We start from the raw sequence: 17,609 nt of genomic DNA, 5'->3' as shown, positions 1-17,609 counted from the left end.
TTAAATATTTCCAACACCAAGACCTGGATCACACTTGATCTCAGAAAACAGGCTCTAGCACCCTGGAAGAGAAGGCAGGATGGTAAAAAATGATTCTAGGGTCCTCCTCCAGGGGTGACAGTGACACAGTCTCATAGATTCTCCTTTGGGTTCTGGGAATTTCTCTCAGGAAATTCTCCCATTGCTTCCATCTCCTGTCTGAACTTGCAGGCCTGGACAAAAGAGAAGACAATGTTGGAATGAAGAACCTACCAGCTCTTCCATGCTGTCTATCTTCAGGAGACTGGAGTTCTGAGAAACACAGATCATGTGGCTGTCTTGCCAAGTTTTCCTTTCCATAGAAATAAGATAACAGCTGTTCCTATAATTCACCCAGTTGACTGGACATGGGCCAGAGTGATATCCTAGAGAAAGCAAACAGGTTAACAGATTGAAGGAGATTTTATTTTAGCTGTGGTTGGAAGAAGCTCTGTGGAATCTTGTTGCTTCCCATTTTTTTTCTTTTTCAAAGGTAAATGTGAAATTTACAAATGTACTCAATCAACTGTATTCATTTTTCAATGAGTTATATGATCCTTTCTTCCCCCTCCTTCTATTTACTTCTTCTCTCCTCTTTATCTCTAATCCTTCATTATCCTTTGCTTACATACCCCTACCTGCATTCTTCCCCTATACTTTGTGAATTGTAGAAAATTAGTATTACAAATCACAGATGATATCACTCCTTCAGATGTAGCTATCTAAATCTATTGAATAGTGATAGGCTCGATCAATCAATCAATGACATTTATTGAGCACTTACTCAGAGCACTGTACTAAGTGCTTAGAAGACTACAATACAACAGAGTTGGTGAGCCCATTCCCTGCTCGTAACAAGCTTAAAGTCTAGCGATGACTCATAATAACAGGAATAGGGGTACAGATGACTCAATATATTTAATCAATCATTCAGTGATATTAACTAAGCACTTTCTGTGTGGAGACACTGTACTAAAGACTGAGAAAGTACAAGTGTTAGACATAATCACCTCCCCCAAGGATTTAGACATAGGCACAATTGCAGACATGTGCTCATCCTTAGAATTATTAATGGCATAGACTTATTGAGCTCCTCCTAAGTGCAAAGCACTGTACTGAGCATTTAACAGAGTGTCACACAGCAAGACACGTGGCTCCCAACCCAATGGAGGAGAAAGCCAAATACATATTACAAACAGAAGGAGCAGGAGGAAAAACAAGGGTGTACCAGGGAGTGGTACAGATGTTTCAGGTTAAAAATACTTAAATAAATACTGGAATAGCTAAATGAAACATGCATAGTACATAAGTGCTGAGAATATTTTTGAAGATGACACTAATGATGGTGAGTTTCTATGCCTCTGTGCAAATGCAGTTGAACTATATCAACACAGGGGTTGAGACACCCTCTTACACCCTTTCCAAATGAGGATATGTCATTATTATGCTAGGAGATTTTCCCCATGTCTTGTCTGTCTCTCTGCTTCCTTAAGCCTCAGTCTACATGGACCTTTTCCTCTGGTAAAGCAACCACTCTCTTGATTTCTCCTTGCCCAGTTTGCCTGTCTCTGTGGCTTTCCACAGAGACTGTCCATGGCTTTTTCACATTGTCTTTAAAATATTTTTTCTGCCTTCTGGGATTGCTGGTTCCCCTCTTTCAGTTCTCCATGAGGCAGCTGCTAAGCTATCTTGCCATCATCCATTCTCCTCACACATGCCTCCCAACTGACCTGCACTCAAGTGAGCACTGCTTCAGTGGTGGGGAGCTGGTTGAATTCCAGAACTTCATTGAGGGAAACCTTGTCCTGCCATTGGTGTTTAGTGGGGTTCTTAGTGGTGCTGATGAAACCAGACTTGGATGTTCCTCTTCAGCCTTGTATACCTCCATCTTGGAATCAGCCTGATGTTCTGCTGACACCATACACTGCGTCTTGCCCAGTGAAATACCATCAGAAAGACCAGCTTCCTCAAAGACAAATCCTTTAGTGACATTTTTCTTCTGCATCCAAGAGCACTAGGAAGGTTTGATTTCCAGCCCTATCTGTGATCCACATTCAAAGCCACAGAGAACGAACTTCCCTGGCCTTGAAAATCCTACTGAAGGTTTTGATGGGAAAAGTCTGTGGAGAAGATCTCTTTGAGGAAATATCCAGTAAGCACTTCATCAATCAATCAATCAGTCGTATTTACTGAGCACTTAGGTGCATATAGACAAAGAATAAACCACATTCATTACTTCAGTTCTTCAGTTTTCTCTTTCCTTAGGGTTAGCTCATTCTCTCCCTCTCATGCTCCATTTTGATATCTCCCTTCTCTTTTTAGAATTTTGCTGAGTTTCTTATTTGCCACTTCCCTCCAGCAAGGAAGGTTTGACCTTGGCCTAAAGAACCTGCCCCAGTGAGTCTGTCCACTTCTAAATTTTTTTAAGATATTTGTAAAACCCTTCCTGGGTTCCAGGCACTGTACTAAGTACTGGGGTTGATTCAAGAGAATTAGATTAGACACCGTCCTTGTCCCATGAGGTTCACAGTCTAAGTCAGACTTTAAAAATATTACAGTTATTATTTATTATTACTGGGCAAGTACCAGAACATAGTCATCTGAATATAAGAAAAAAAAAAACAAAATAAAGCTGCTTATGTTCTTCGAAACTGTGCCTATCTAGTGACTGGCTTTAGAGAGAGATGTTTTCCCATAACATGGAATTAAATAGGTCCCCTTCTAGAACCTGCCCTGACTTACCACCCTAACTCTACTGGACAAGACAAGAAAGGTCAGTGTCTCAAATGAGGATCACAGTCTCTATCCCTATTTTACAGATGAGATAACTGAGGTAAAGGGAATTTAAGTAACGTCCCAAGGTCTCCCAGCAGACAGATGGTGGAGCCCAATTAGAACTCAGGTCCTCTGACTCCCAAGCCTGTTTTCCCATCCTCTCCACCCACTGAACCAATATTTTGCTTTGGAAATCATCTGTACATCACCCCTCTCAATCAAGTGGTCTCTATCCAGGTTGGGGGTAGTAAAATATTACTGGAGTCCTAGTACGCACCCTGCATCCATGTTCCTGCTCTCTCCATCTTGCATCAAGAGGAAAGGTGCCTCTTTGATCCAGTTAACTAACTTCTTGATATTCTCTGTTAACTCCAACCTTTCCCTCCGCTATCTCAGCAGTTGGTGGGGCACTGTTCAGATCACGGACTTTAATTAGCAGTTTTAAGGCCACATCCAGTAATGAGTCTTGTATAGTTCAGATGAATGAACTCTGAGCTCTCTCAGAGTATCCTTGAATGAACCTGGCCTAGTGGAAAGGGAACAGGCCTGAGAGTCAGAAGACCTGGGCTCTAATCCTGACTCAACCACTTACCTGCTGTGTGACCTTGGGCATACCACTCAGCTTCTCTGTGCCTCAGTTCCCTAATCTGAAAAATCAGTCAATAACATTTACGATTGCTTACTGTGTGCCGAGCATTGTACTAAGCACTTGGGAGAGTACAAAAGTGCTTAGAATAGTGCTTGGCACATAGTAAGTGCTTAACAGATACCGTTATTATTAATAGATTAATATAAGAGACACGTTCCCTGGACATTCAATACCTGTTCTCTCTCCAACCTAGAATGTGAACCCCATATGGGACCTGATTATCTTGTTACTACGTCATCACATAGTAAGAGCTTCTCAAATACGACAATTATTATGATGTTACCTCACGTGAAACGATGAAACCTCTCCTAACCTGGTAAAAACTAGTTCCAGAGAAGATTTCACCTACCATTCAGAGATGTTGTGTTGGAATGGGATGAGGAAGTATTGTTTAGTTCCTGGTTGGACAGTACTAGAGGCGAAGGGAGGAATAACAGAGAGGTCACAATTATGACAATAGTGTACCTGGTAGGAACTACTAGAGAATAAAGTAATAATCAAATACTCACAAGCAACCACTGTCCTCTTTTCTAAAGACTGGGCCATCCTCTGTCCCAGATTGATTTATTCAAGTCAAATTAGAGTTTGAGCAGAGTTAATTTCAGCCCAGCAGCCAAGAAATCCACCTCCAGACCAAGCAAACCCACTTCAATATAGTCGACTCTGCTGACCTCTTGCCTGGCCCCCTTCAGATATCTCTAGCTTTTATGAATATTCATATCTCTCCCCAGAATTTTGTATAGGTGTTCATTCAATTATACATGGAAACATTATTCTTTACTGTATTTGTAAATGTTTTTCAGTCCGTATCCCCTGATATAGACTAAGGTGTTAGAGTATAAGGGAAGCAGTGTGGCCTGGTGTATAGAGCACGGTCCTGGGAGTCCGAAGGTTCTCATCCCAGCTCCACCTCTTTCCTCCTCTGTGACCTTCAACAAGGCATTTAACTCTCAGTTCCCTCATCTGTAAAATAGGGATTAAGACTGTGAACCCCATGTGGAACATGGACTTTATCCAAACTGATTAGCTTGTATCTACTCCAGCTCTTATCACAGTGCCTAACACGTAGTTAGAGAAGCAGCGTGGCGCAGTGGAAAGAGCACGGGCTTTGGAGTCAGGGCTCATGAGTTTGAATCCCAGCTCTGCCACTTGTCAGCTGTGTGACTGTGGGCAAGTCACTTAACTTCTCTGTGCCTCAGTTCCCTCATCTGTAAAATGGGGATTAAGATTGTGAGCCCCACATGGGACAACCTGATTCCCCTGTGTTTACCCCAGTGCTTAGAACAGTGCTCTGCACATAGTAAGCGCTTAACAAATACCAAAAAAAAAAAAAGTACCTAACAACTTCCATTAAAAAAAAAGCAGCTCCTTATGGCCAAGGGACAAGTCACTCTTTTGGTTTTATTGACCCAAGGCTTAATATGATTAATTAATCTGAATTGGAACTACTTCCATAACACAGTCTTGAAAACGGACCAAGGTAAGAATATACTTTGTTACACTTTCAAAATGTCTCCTGGATCCAGGTCTGTGTGATCCCACTGGGATTCAATTCTAGCCAAAAGACAAACCCCTTTGAACTCCACTAACAGGGATGAATGCATGAGCACACAAAAAACACACATATTTCTCAACCAAGTAAGTAATATCAATGCATTGGAACATTATCACGGGGTTGATCTTTTCTTCGGATACTCACTCATGAAAGCCAGAGATGTCACCGTAGCCACCAGCCCAAGACACAGGATCCCCAGTATCCCAGAGATGAGTTTCCATAGGGAAGAATGGGAATCTATCAGAGAGGAACAAGGAGATGCTCAGTGGAAGAACTGACAGAATCAAGTTGAGATGTACGTATGAACATATCTTTAAATTATATGTTATAAATTATTTCTATTAATGTCAGTCTCCCCCTTTAGATTGTAAGCTCCTTACAGGCAAGGAGTATGCCCAAGAATTCTGTTGTATTATACTCTCCCAAACACTTAGCACAGTGCTCTGCATAGAGTAAGTGCTCAATAAAAGAATCTATTGATTGAATCCCAATAACCATGTCAAAATGCGTGAGCAATCAATACCCCTTACCAACTAGAAAGGGATGGGACACCAGGCTTGTCAGCAACTGGAGTGGCTTTGGGGAGCCCCGGCTGATCTGGCCTGATAAATTTATCAAACAACAACGACTGAAATAATAATGATGGCACGTCTATCCAAATGGAAGCTGTCTGGCCAGTCGGATAGAGCATGGGCCTGAGAGTCAAAGTTCTAATCCTGACACTGTCATTTGTCTCCTCTTGGGCAAGTCACATCACTTCGTGCCTCAGTTAACATCTGTAAAGTGGGGATTAAGACTGTGAGCCCCATGAGGGACATGGATTGTGTCCAACCTGATTAGCTTATATCTACCCCAGGCTTTATAGTAAAGGGCCTGGCACATAGTAAGCACTTAAATGCCATAAAAAATGCCAGAGACGAACACAATTGAATTCCACTTTGAGAATCACCATTAATTCAATCTCACTGTCAAAAAGAGGGTATCTTCATTGGGAATATCTAAATATGAACAAAACTGTAATATATGGGGAAATTGGCCTTAGTAGATTTATCCAAGAGAATTCTTCAAGAAGACAAATTCAACTTACAGGGTGCCCTTGTCTAAGAATAATAAAACATTTAAATCTGTTGGAATGACGCTAGTGACTGAGCCGGGAGCCGGTGGCCTGTGGTACCTTTGCTGTGGGCATTCTCAAATGGGCTGCACCGCTGAGGTCGATTATGGTGTTTCAGGTCCATGTAGGTCACTGACTCCTCACCCGCTGATCTTCTGCCCTTTGTGCCCTTTGATTTTTGGCCATGCCATGGCAGATCAAGTCTTTCCTTATTCAGCTCTGGGTAGGTTACCTGTTCCTCACTAGGCTCTGCAGAGGGAAGGTGAATGGGGGTGAGTGTTCAGAGGACAGTGCACTTGGGCAGAAGGAGAGATGAGGGGATGGAAACAGCTGGTGTAGTCCTAGCCCCTCCCTGTTATTGACTGCAGTTCTCTCCAGTTCTGAGTGATGGCAGAGAATCTCTCAGTCAGGAGGTGCTCTGGTCGGGGGCGGAGAAAGGTCTGGTGTCATTTCCTGCTCATCCAAATGTTCCAACTGGGGGAACAAGAGACATAAATGAGCCTCAAGGTGGAAAAGGCCAAAGGAATGCTTCCAAAGAAAGCTTCAGCTTTCCCTCAAGCTGAGAGACGGCTCAGAGTTCAGCTCTAATAAGAGTAGTTGGCTTTTTCATGAACTCCAAGGAGGAAATAGAAGAGTCCTGGATGATCATTCTGAGGCAGGTTCAACAAACATATGTGAATCCAGCAAGGATACATAGACTACTAGAGATGGGAATCCCACCAGGGATTTGGTCATCTTCTTCACTGACAGTCTCATCTTTCCTCAGTCACTCTGCAGACTCTTTAAATGGTACGGGCAAGGGATCGGAGAGGAGCAGGGCAGCACTTGAGTCTCATCAATGGCCCAATCATTGGCAATCATATACTCCCCAGGCCAGGGTGACGCATGAGTCCCTTGTGAGGGCTAGGGAAAATCTTTAGTCTCTGGGATGTTCCAACATGAGTTGAGTTCTCCTGATTCCCAGGGAAGAGGTGAGGTGGGCTTGGGGGCTCTGGAAACATCAGTGAAAACCGGGCCACCTGAGACCACAGGACAAAATCAGTAATGACCAGAGTGTAGTTTACAGAACCACAAAGAGCCATTGAGTCTGGAGCCTGGGAGCAACCTGGCTGGTAATTACTGAGGGAATGTGTTGTTCCCAGGGAAATGGAGCTCCATAGGAATGTCCAAGACGGAGGAATTTTAAGGGGGAGGAGTCCAGCAGTGTAAGAATCGGCCAAACAGGCCCTGGAATCCTGGCTTCCCAAAACCCATTCTAGCCTCTGATGGGACTAAGGCCAGGAAAATGTCTAACACTGCCGAGTCAGCTGAATTTGGCATGCCATACCTTTGTCTTTGAGTCTCCCTTGTTTGCTGTCCTGCTGAGAAGACCTATGCAGGTTCAACTCAACGTAGTTCAATTCCTTCTCCTTTCCTGAATCTTTGCTCTTGTTGTTCTTTGGTCTTTTTGGTTGGGGCTGAGACCAGGGTTTTTTTTTCAACTCTGTATAGAAGATTTGGTCACTCATCTCTGCAGAGGGGAGATGAATGGGGGATAGAATGCATACACTTTTGCACAGGGATAGATGATGAGGCAGAAAGTAAGCAGGGGCCAGGAGCAAGCTTTCAGCATCTGGTATTGTACTTTCCAAGTACATATTTCAGTGTTCTGCACACCGAAAGCGCTCAATAAATACTATTGAATGAATGAAATGAATGGTATGGTCTTCCTCATCCCTAGTGGACATGTAAGAATCCTTCTCCAGGATTCAGGTGCATCAACGGGGAGAAGGATGAATTTGGTAACCAGACAGAAGGATTTTGAAATTTCCTTATGATCTTCATCTTCAATATATATACCAAACCAGCCTACCAACCATGAGCAATAACTAATCAATGAATCAACTGAATTTATTGAGCACTTACCACAGACAGAGTACTGTACTAAGTTCTTGGGATAATGCAGTACAAGAGAGTTTTTAGATGCAATCCCTACCCATAAAGAGCTTATAGCCTACAGGGGGAGACAGACATTAAAACAGATTAGGGATAGGGAAAATGGATATAGGGAAGAAGAGGAAGTTTTAAGAGATTCCGAAGAGTAGAAACTGTATCTAAGATTTCTATCCAAATAGAACTGAAGCTCAAAAATATGTTTTCCTATGAAAATGCTTCTCAGGAAAATTAATATCCACAGACACAGGGAGTCGGGAGTCGGAACTTGGCTTCTAATCCCAGCTCCGCTACTTGTCTGCTATGTGACCTCGGGCAAGTCACCAAACTTCTCTGTGCCTCAATTACCTCTTCTGCAAAAGGGGGATTAAGACTGTGGGCCCTGCGTGGAACATGGACTCTGGCCAAACTGATTAGCTTGTATCTACCCCACTGCTTAGTACAGTGCCTGGCACCCAGTAAGTGCTTAACAAATGCCATTAAAAAAAGCAGTGAAAAATCATACAATAATCTCAATTTCAGGAACCCCAATCTAAACTCTCCAATCCCTATCATTTTATGTAAATGTCTTTAATAAAAGACATTCATTAGTAAAGATAAACACTTTTTAGCTCATCAAAGTATTAAAGCACATCCTTTCCAGGCAGGTGGGAAGGAGAAAGCCAGAACAGAAGGGAGATAGACAAGGAATTTCATCTCCAAAGTCTCTGTAAATACACAGTTTGGCCTTCAGGTAGATGTAATTTCCTAATGTTTCCTAATTCCTGTCCCTATTTCTCCTCATTCCCTTGCTCCATCTCTAAAATCAGCCCATGGACTTTCAACAACCAGCCATCCCATTAGGACCTTTTCTGACCTTTTTCAGGCCTTTTTCTGATTCCAAAGAAGATTTCAGGTTTATTGAAAACCCAGAGATGGAAAACACCTTGCACAACCATCTGCTCCATCCACACTTATTGAGGCAGGAGCATGCTGAAACCATCCCACATAGAGGAGATTGTCATCACAAGAGAATGAGAGCAGTGGAAATGTTATCACTGGGTCAGACCAATAATTTATTCTAGAGAAAAAAAAAGAAATAACCCACTCTCACATATTATCATCTATCCCTGCCAGTTTATTCTTGCTCAAGCATAACTGACATCATTCATTTTGCAACAAACTCATGTCTTGTTCTGCCCCAGTAAAGATGGAGAATAGCTGATAATTCTCAGTAGATGACAATGTATCACAAACTTAAAGATCGTATCAACTTACCCTTCAGCCTTCTTTTCTAATGGCTGATCAATTCCAGTTATTCTAAACTGATATCCTTTTCCAAATCTTCTCTAATCCTTTAGCCTCTCCTTATCCTTCTCCCATGATTTGACCCCTGGAGAGTCCAGTCCTGGAACCAAGAGAGTCATCAAGGTCTGACCAATGCCAGGAAAATAGGAGGACAACTTCACACCCTAGTATGTTATAGTGTATGCTTAAGTGCTATGCACAACTCACAACAGCTGGGTAGATTAGACTTAAAATTGTCTTGTTGTAGTGTTAGGTAACCCACAGCAACCTTTGTATGATGTGTGTTTCCAAATTCTTATTGATCTATTTATAGACATTTGACCATTTTAAAAACAGCTGTTTAATTCACTGACTCCTTCTAGTTTGCATTTATGTTCTTCCCCTTTTCTTGAGGCAAATGTTAAAATATCAATTAGTGATCTGAAACAGCAAAGACACAATCTTTCCCCTATCTGCTCTTACTGATTGGGTGATGCGTGAACAGACTCTGATGGAAAGATAGAAAGCCAGAGGAGTCTGCTGAAAATAGTACCTGGAGCACCTACGAACATTAGAAATGAAGAATCTCAGTAAGGTGCAACTTCTAGTTCTCCAATTGTATGAAACCTTTCTGACAGAATAAGTAGAAATTATTTAAGACACACACACACACACACACAGTGTCTCTCAGGGTGGCCATTACTGTAGGCCAGTCTGGACAGGGGAAAGAAGCAGACAAATACCTGTTTGGAAGAGAAGTTCTGGGGGCAATTGGTCCAGGGGCCCGGGCTTGTGGATGGAGGAGACCAAGGGCACAGGAAACCCAGGAATCCAAAAAAAAGAGGAAGATCTCAGCAGTCCAGGGCATCAGTTCCCCCAAGAGGGTGAAATCCAGACCAATGAGCCCAGAGACCATCTGCTACTCAGCCCAACTGTCCTGGGAGCCGAGAGTGGAGCAGCTGCTCACTGTATGACGGTCCAACTGACACTGCACAGGAAGCTGTCTTTGTTGCTGCTGGTTTGTAGTTTGCCACATCCACTGGGGACCACCAGGGCAGGATATCATAATCTCTCTGGCCTTTTCTTATATGATATCAAAAATTTCTTAAAAGCTTCACTCTTCCCTCCCGAGGACCCAGGAGCAATATCTATGGGGAAGAACAAAGCCAACTTTCAGGAGCCGGATGGACTTTAGCAGTGATTCTGGGTCCCTGAGCTTTTCCCTTCTGGCCGCTGTGAAATGTTGAAAAAAGTCAGTCTAGCATAAATCACTATGGGCAGTAAAGGCAACAGGTTAGCAAGGTGCTGTCCTTTCAGGCAACCAATGTGGAAGGCTTTGTTAGACCTTCACTGGTTTGTTCAGCTGCACCCACACACTAATAAAAATCTCTACGTCAATAGTGTCATCTTTGAACCTAATGAAAATTTCCATAACAACAGTACAGTCTGCTACAATGTGAATTTGCATTCGGCCTTTCAGATGAAGGTGCTCCTTCCCAACCCACCATGATAAGAGTGGATGGACATTTTTCTGTGAACTAGGCTACCAGGTGGCAGTCAAAACATAGATTGATCAGGTTGTCACCAAGATTGGATCAAGGACGATTACTCTGAGATAAGTAGCCTGTTTGCAGGAATGCAATTAACACATCCAGTTCATAGCATTCAGACAACAGGAAATTAAACAAGGGTAAATTCAGATAATTTGTCATGGCTAATTTGGGGATGCCCCAGTGCAAGTGATCCAACAGAATGCAGACCACCATCAAGCGAAGGATTTCTGCGCATCCTTAAGTGATTTATTTGGCCCTGTCTTAGCACCTCAGCGGAGTGAAGATGGCTCTGACCTCGTCTCAGGCAAGAAGGGAGGGAATCCCAGAAAGGAGCAGCAATATTTTAGTTTTATCCTAAACAGGCAGTCTCCCCTCAGAGTTGGACCTTGCATTACATAGAAACCTACCACATCCTAACCAGTGTTTTTCTGGACTAGCTACTGAAATATGTCACTGAACACAAATTTTGGGGGTCAAATAGATAACTCCATCAGAAAACTTAATAGGAATGATCTTTGACAACCAGATAGAGGAAAAATACAGGAACAGTTTTCATTGTCCTGAATTTTCCTTTAGTTAGTAAACATTTGAAGATTTGGTAAAGGAAGAGAGATATATTTTAGGTAAATATTATGTGAGTCATTTATTTTCTATAAAGAGCACCCAGGAGTGGAAGATTAAAAAATTTTACATCACTCTTTAAAGTCGCACCTGGAATTATGGATGAAAAGTTGTGGTTACCAGATGTCAGTGGCCATTGGCTAAATAATAATTAGTGATTCTTATTTCATTAAACAGTTCTCAAAGAGAGCAGCTAGTTAGTGAGCAGGAGGAAAGACCAGGAAGCATTCAAAGTTGAGTCTGTCAGTAGTCCCATGGGAAATGTTTTAGGGCTCCATGAAGTTCACACACCTAACTGTTTTAGTACAAAAAACCCTGAGTGTTACCAGAGGGCACTTTGATGGACTGATGACGGTCCAGGTGAATGAAGGGCACTGGTAGCTCTACAGTTCTTTGGTCTGGTCCCTTCAGCCCCATCCCATGAGCATCATCCTTCTGATTCTTCTTTAAGTTAAGACCTAAAGTGAACATCTCTATATAGAGTCTGCAAACTGGGAATCAGCAAAAGTGCCTTCAGTTCCATCAGCAGTGAGTCTTTGTTGGTTATGACTGCCAGTAGTTCTGTCTTTTCTGCTTTTCAATGAAAGACACCTCTTGGCTCAGGCTTCCCAGTTGTGTCTTTCATATAAGGATACTCCTGTCAATTCAAAATGTAGGGTATATAGCCACGGGTAGGTATGAAGTCGTAGCTGCTGATGATGGTGAGATTCTATATACTTCTGAGAGTGCCCCATTCCTACACATCAATGTATGTTCCATCTTCTGTTCCATAAATCACTCCATTCCTTCGTTTCCTTTCAGCCTCAGTTAATACAAGACTGTGCAGCAAGAAACACAGAATAATGTTTGTCAGTTCTGTGAACCTCAATCACTTATATATCTGATCCAGAAAGGGCAGATTATTTTCCTCTTCAATGTGAAGGAAAGCAAGATGAATGCTCCCTATAGTACAGGGATAACAATGAAATTGTGAATTACAGATATTTTGGCCTGTGCAGTGTCCCCTGGGATGAAAACAGAAGACAAACCTATGATACCTGTATGCCCCAACTGCCCCCATCCAAGTCCATCCCACCCTACCCTGCCATGATTGGGAGTTGAGGGACTAGCAGTAGAAGAGTGGATGCCTGGGCCTATGTTGTGTTTTTTTGATCATAGAAACACCTAGGACAGCTCATGTGGTGGACAGACTCAGCAGGCATCCTGAAAGTAGCTTGCTTACATAAAAGATGAAGACTGTGGGGCAGTTGAGAAGCAGCGTGGCACAGTGGAAAGAGCACGGGCTTTGGAGTCAGGGCTCATGAGTTCGAATCCCAGCTCTGCCACTTGTCAGCTGTGTGACTGTGGGCAAGTCACTTAACTTCTCTGTGCCTCAGTTCCCTCATCTGTAAAATTGGGATTAAGACTGTGAGCCCCACGTGGGACAACCTGATTCCCCTGTGTTTACCCCAGCACTTAGAACAGTGCTCTGCACATAGTAAGCGCTTAACAAATACCAACATTAGTTGAATTATTTGGAACATCATTGGCAGTGCCCTGTGTTCACTTGAATGTTCTGTATGTCGAACTCTTGTGCGCCTCTGCAATGTTCTGCACCCCCGCTGCCTTCCTCATGTTGCACTCTGTGTCCCTGAGGGAACAGGACTGACAGGGGCGACGGAGTGAGACTTGTGGTACACAAACTGCCATATTAGACTGTAAGCCCATCAAACAGCAGGGATTGTCTCTATCTTTTGCTGACTTGTTCATTCCAAGCGCTTAGTACAGTTCTCTGCACATAGTAAGCACTCAATAAATACTATTGAATGAATGTCCTGAGTTAATGGGCCGGTGATGATGGGGGCTGGCAGAGGGCCTGAACCACAAATCTGCTCCAGGTGGATGGACAGCAGTGTCAGAGTGAACGAGCTTTAGGGTTGAGCAGAACTCATGTTATTAATAGATCCTTCAGGCAGGGCAGACCAGCGCCGCTCCCCCAATCAAGGGAAAGGTGAGAAAATGATGTCTAACGCCATTCGCTTCTGCAACCAGCTGGTTATCCCGGTCAACAATAGGAAATCAATGAATAGAAATCTCAGATTCCCACTCTGTGGGATGTTCATATATACTCTGACAGTGACAACTGACTTAAACTGTGTCCAGCAACCATGGCCAGGGAGCAATCGTGACATTGACTTGAGAAGTTCTGAATGAGACAGAGATGCCTGATTATCTTGGATCAATCCCAGTGCTTAGTAGAGTGCTTGGCACATATGGAGTGCTTAAGAGATGCCACAGTCATTATCATCATCATTATTGTATTAGTTTCACTATCATTATGATATACATAGAAAAACCCACATGGGTCCACTAATCACTTAATGTCAAATTAGACCATGAGACCTCTTTAGTCTCCCTGAAACAAAGAGAAAAGATGTACTGACGGTGAATCATAGAACATAATGCTTGGGAGTTGTGGCCACACGGCAGATCATCTCGGAATCAAATCAGCTAAACACCCTTCTGTGGGAAAACACAAAGCCTCAGAAAAGGAGAAACTTGCTAGGTGTAAGGTGGTTTTAAAGGGACGCACAGTAATCACTGATGGCCATGGTTAGGGGTCAGCCATGTGTCTCACTCCTCTGAGTTCTGCACACAACTCATCCAAGACACATCAACCAAAGAATGCTTTTGGACTCTATCTTCATCAACTAGATTCAGTCCTTTACTCATCTATTTCTGTGTTCCATTCTCTGGCTATTACAATTCTATCTATATCCTTTCTCCTGGAATATCCCAACATTCAACAATGAAAACATTGGTATTTGTTAAGCACTTACTATGTACCTAGCCCTGTAGTAGATACAGAGTAATCAGGTCAGACACTGTTCCCAATCCACTTCATTATAAATCAATCCAACTGTATGAAAGCCTTGAGCAGGTAGGGTCTTTCAGGGAGGGAAGGAGATGGGGTTCAGCGCTTGGGCTTTGAGTTCTGCTCCCAACCCTACCCTGTACTGTGTTGTCAGATAAACCTGTTTCCATCTCTGAGCCCAAGCTTCTCCAGGATGGCTGCCGGGCTGCATGGTGTTTGTGCCTGCCTGCCTGCTCCCAGGGGTTTAGAGAAGCTCCTTGTCTCAGCATCACTAAGAAGTGAGGATCGGCAGGGGTAGATGATTCCAAAGTTGACATCTTTGCTTAGAAGGAAACCAGCGTTTATGGGAAATTTTGGTACTAGATGAGAATTCTGACACCGATCCTTTCTCCAACTCTACTCATTTGGGTTCTTATTGAGTGTAACTAGCCCTGGAAGACAGTAAATCACTAGTCATCCAAATGAGATTTACAATGATATGAAGAACTATAAAAAAATTATAAGCCAAACAACTATCATATATTGTTCTGAAACTAAGGCTGCCCTGGATTTCAGATGAACTCCTAAAATAAAAATCATAGTAATGATGATATTTGTTAATCGCTCTTTGCCAAGCATTGTTCCTAAGCCTTGGGGTAGATACACTGTTATCAGGTTGTCCCAAGTGGGGCTTAAAATATGTTCTTTTCAATGAAAAGAGAATTTTTTTTTCATTTTACTTTATCCACCTCTCATCATCTCTTTTTTGTCTCTTGCTTGTGAAAATCATTTCACTTTCTGTTTCTCATCTGTTTCCCTCAATAGATACTCTTTATCCTTTGTAAAAAATGTACATGGTATGTACCTATCAGTAAAAAGAGAAATAAATGTGTACATATGTGTATAATTGTTCACGTGTGTGTTTATACATACATGCGCGCGCGCACACACACACACACACACACATATATATATATATATATATATTTATACTTACTGTTCAAAAAAGACTCTGTTGGTGAAAAATACACCCATCTTTGCATGTGTGGATGAGAAGGTCAAGAGAAAACCTACAGTCCTACCACAATGACCCCATGTAAATACTGTTCTTTGTTGGGCTGCCATATTGGTTGTGTTCCTCATTCTGTTTTCACTGTTATTTCCTGTACTCAGGACATTTACAAAGCTTCTGCTGGAAAATGTTGCCTGTTTCTTTGGCGTGGTCAGCAGTGCTAGTCTCTACCCATGACTATTTTCTCCCAGAGTTCTGATGAAATGCAGCATAATCTGTGGTTTTGTTTTACTATATACTTCAAATGTTTCCTCTGTTCTCCTTCTTTTTAGTATCCCAATTCCAGTTCTCTACACAGCAGTTGTTTGGGCATCCATCTGTCATTCATTCTCCTTATATGTCCAACTCAGCATAGTAGTGTTGAAGTGAGCTAGCTTCAATGCTAGAAGATTGTTTTTTTCTAATATGTTCTGGCTTCCTTGATTGTATAATTTCTTGTTTATTTTTGCATCATTGGTCACTAGGCTGCCTAGGAAACAGAATTCAGTTCTGCTTCTCAACACCTGAATCTTAATTATGTGTACAGCTTCTCTGGCGTGATTTGACACAATATGTTGATTTTCTTTTGGTATTCCTTCTGAATGAAATGCCAAGCTGATTGGCCTCAGTCTAATGACAACGGACTAAAATGTTTTCCGAATGATTTACCTTTATATGTACCGACATTCTTCTAGACTGCAAGCCCACTGTTGATGGTACTTTCCAAGCGCTTCAGTACAGTGCTCTGCACACAGTAAGAGCTCAATAAATACAATCGAATGCATGAATGAATTATTCATTACTTTTGACTGATTTCGGGTAAGGTTGGTCTCCCCATTTAGAGTGCAACCCCCTTGTTCATTGGGAATGTGTCACTTCATTGTTCTGTAGTTCCCATGTGTCTAATATGGTGTACTGTATCAAGACCGTCAAGAATGCCATCTGCCCTGAGCCACTGGTGTAATTAAGATAAAAAGGATCCAAGAAACGAAGAAGGGGTCATAATGCCATTCACCTCTGAAGGACAGGAGGGGTGACTTCTGTTTTCAAATGTTTTGCTGACTGTCCTCATTAATCCTTAGCCAGTGGTGAAACAATCAACAACCCCAGGATTATTAATAGTTCTTCTTCAACACTTACGTTTTGCTTGCAGCAGCTGGACGGACACAAGTAGCACCAAGAAGAGCATCCCCAGAGTCACTGCCAAGATCCTCCAGGGGGAAAACGGAAAGTCTGAAAGGGAGAGAAACAAAGAATGATCCAGAATGAGTGATGTGTAGACACAGGGCAGTGACCCAATCTACACTGTGGAGATATGGTACCTTTAATCTCTCTGGAGGACAGTATAGTCTAGTGGAAAGAGCAGAGGACTGTAAATCTGGACATCTGAGTTCTAATCCTGGCTGTGCCACTTGTCCACTGTGTGGCCATGGCCATGGGGTAAGTTATCTAAATTCCCTATGACTACAAGTTTTCTATGTTTTCTCATCTGTAAAATGGGGATTTAATACCTGTTCTCCCACACCCTCAGATAGTAAGCCCCATGTGGGATAGGCCTGTGTCAGATGTGGTCATCTTGTATCCACCCACTCCAGTCCATACTCCACTCTGCTGCCTGTCGAGGGTGGGGAATGTAGCCGTTTATTGTCGTACTGTTCTCTTCCAAGCATGCAGTACAGTGCTCTGCACACAGTCAACGTTCAATAAATATGATTGAATGAATGCCCAGATCATTTTCCTATGAAAACATTCAGACTATGCTTCCCCCTCCCTCAAGAAACTCGAGTGGTAACCCATCCACCTCCGCATCAAACAAAAACTCCTCACTATTGGCTTTAACACATTCAATCACCTTGCCCTCTCCTACCTCACCTTGCAACCTCACCTCCTGTTACAACCCAGTCCTTCTCACCATACCTAGAACTCTTCTATCTCGCAGCAGACCTCTCGCCCCCATCCTGCTTCTGGCCTGCAATGCCCTCCCTGCTCACATCAAACAGATAATTTCTCTCCCCTCCTTGAAAGCTTTGAGGTAATCACATCTCCTCCAAGAGGCCTTCCCTAACTAAGACTTCCTCTCCTCTTCTCTCACTCCCTCTGCCCCTCCCTGACTTGCTCTCTTCATTTATCCCATTTTCCAGCCCCAGGGCACTTATGTAAGTATCTGTTGTTAATTGATTAATTAATTCAAATTTCTGTCTCCCCACCCCTGACTGTGAGGAAATGTGTCTATTTATTGTCA

The 17,609-nt window shown here is 42.7% G+C and overlaps 2 protein-coding genes across 2 annotated transcripts in view; both read right to left on the bottom strand.

Annotated features, from left to right (window-relative positions):
* Positions 1 to 17,609, bottom strand: part of LOC103170750 (natural killer cells antigen CD94-like) — a 91,815-nt gene that overhangs the window by 46,806 nt on the left and 27,400 nt on the right. The window lies entirely within an intron of this gene.
* On the bottom strand, positions 143 to 7,619 carry LOC103170741 (NKG2-A/NKG2-B type II integral membrane protein-like). The gene is made up of 5 exons (XM_039914443.1): positions 7,439 to 7,619; positions 6,172 to 6,360; positions 5,142 to 5,234; positions 3,792 to 3,854; positions 143 to 404 (listed from the first exon to the last, which is right to left on the bottom strand). The coding sequence occupies exons 1-5, from the start codon at positions 7,617 to 7,619 to the stop codon at positions 166 to 168; spliced, it is 765 nt and encodes a 254-aa protein (XP_039770377.1). The 3' UTR covers positions 143 to 165.

This window comes from Ornithorhynchus anatinus, chromosome 17, assembly GCF_004115215.2.
Source record: "Ornithorhynchus anatinus isolate Pmale09 chromosome 17, mOrnAna1.pri.v4, whole genome shotgun sequence".
Classification (NCBI taxonomy): Eukaryota; Metazoa; Chordata; class Mammalia; order Monotremata; family Ornithorhynchidae; genus Ornithorhynchus; species Ornithorhynchus anatinus.
The sequence above is the reverse complement of the archived record's forward strand: the minus strand, read 5'-3'. Positions and strand labels throughout refer to the sequence as shown.

Coding starts and splice junctions, on each gene's coding strand:
- LOC103170741 (XM_039914443.1), bottom strand. CDS start 7,619: ATGAGTGACCAAATCTTCTATACAGAGTTGAAAAAAAAACCCTGGTCT. Junction 6,361..7,438: donor AGGGAGACTCAAAGACAAAG/GTATGGCATGCC, acceptor TTCCCTCTGCAG/AGCCTAGTGAGGAACAGGTA. Junction 3,855..5,141: donor GACATCTCTGGCTTTCATGA/GTGAGTATCCGA, acceptor CTTCGCCTCTAG/TACTGTCCAACCAGGAACTA.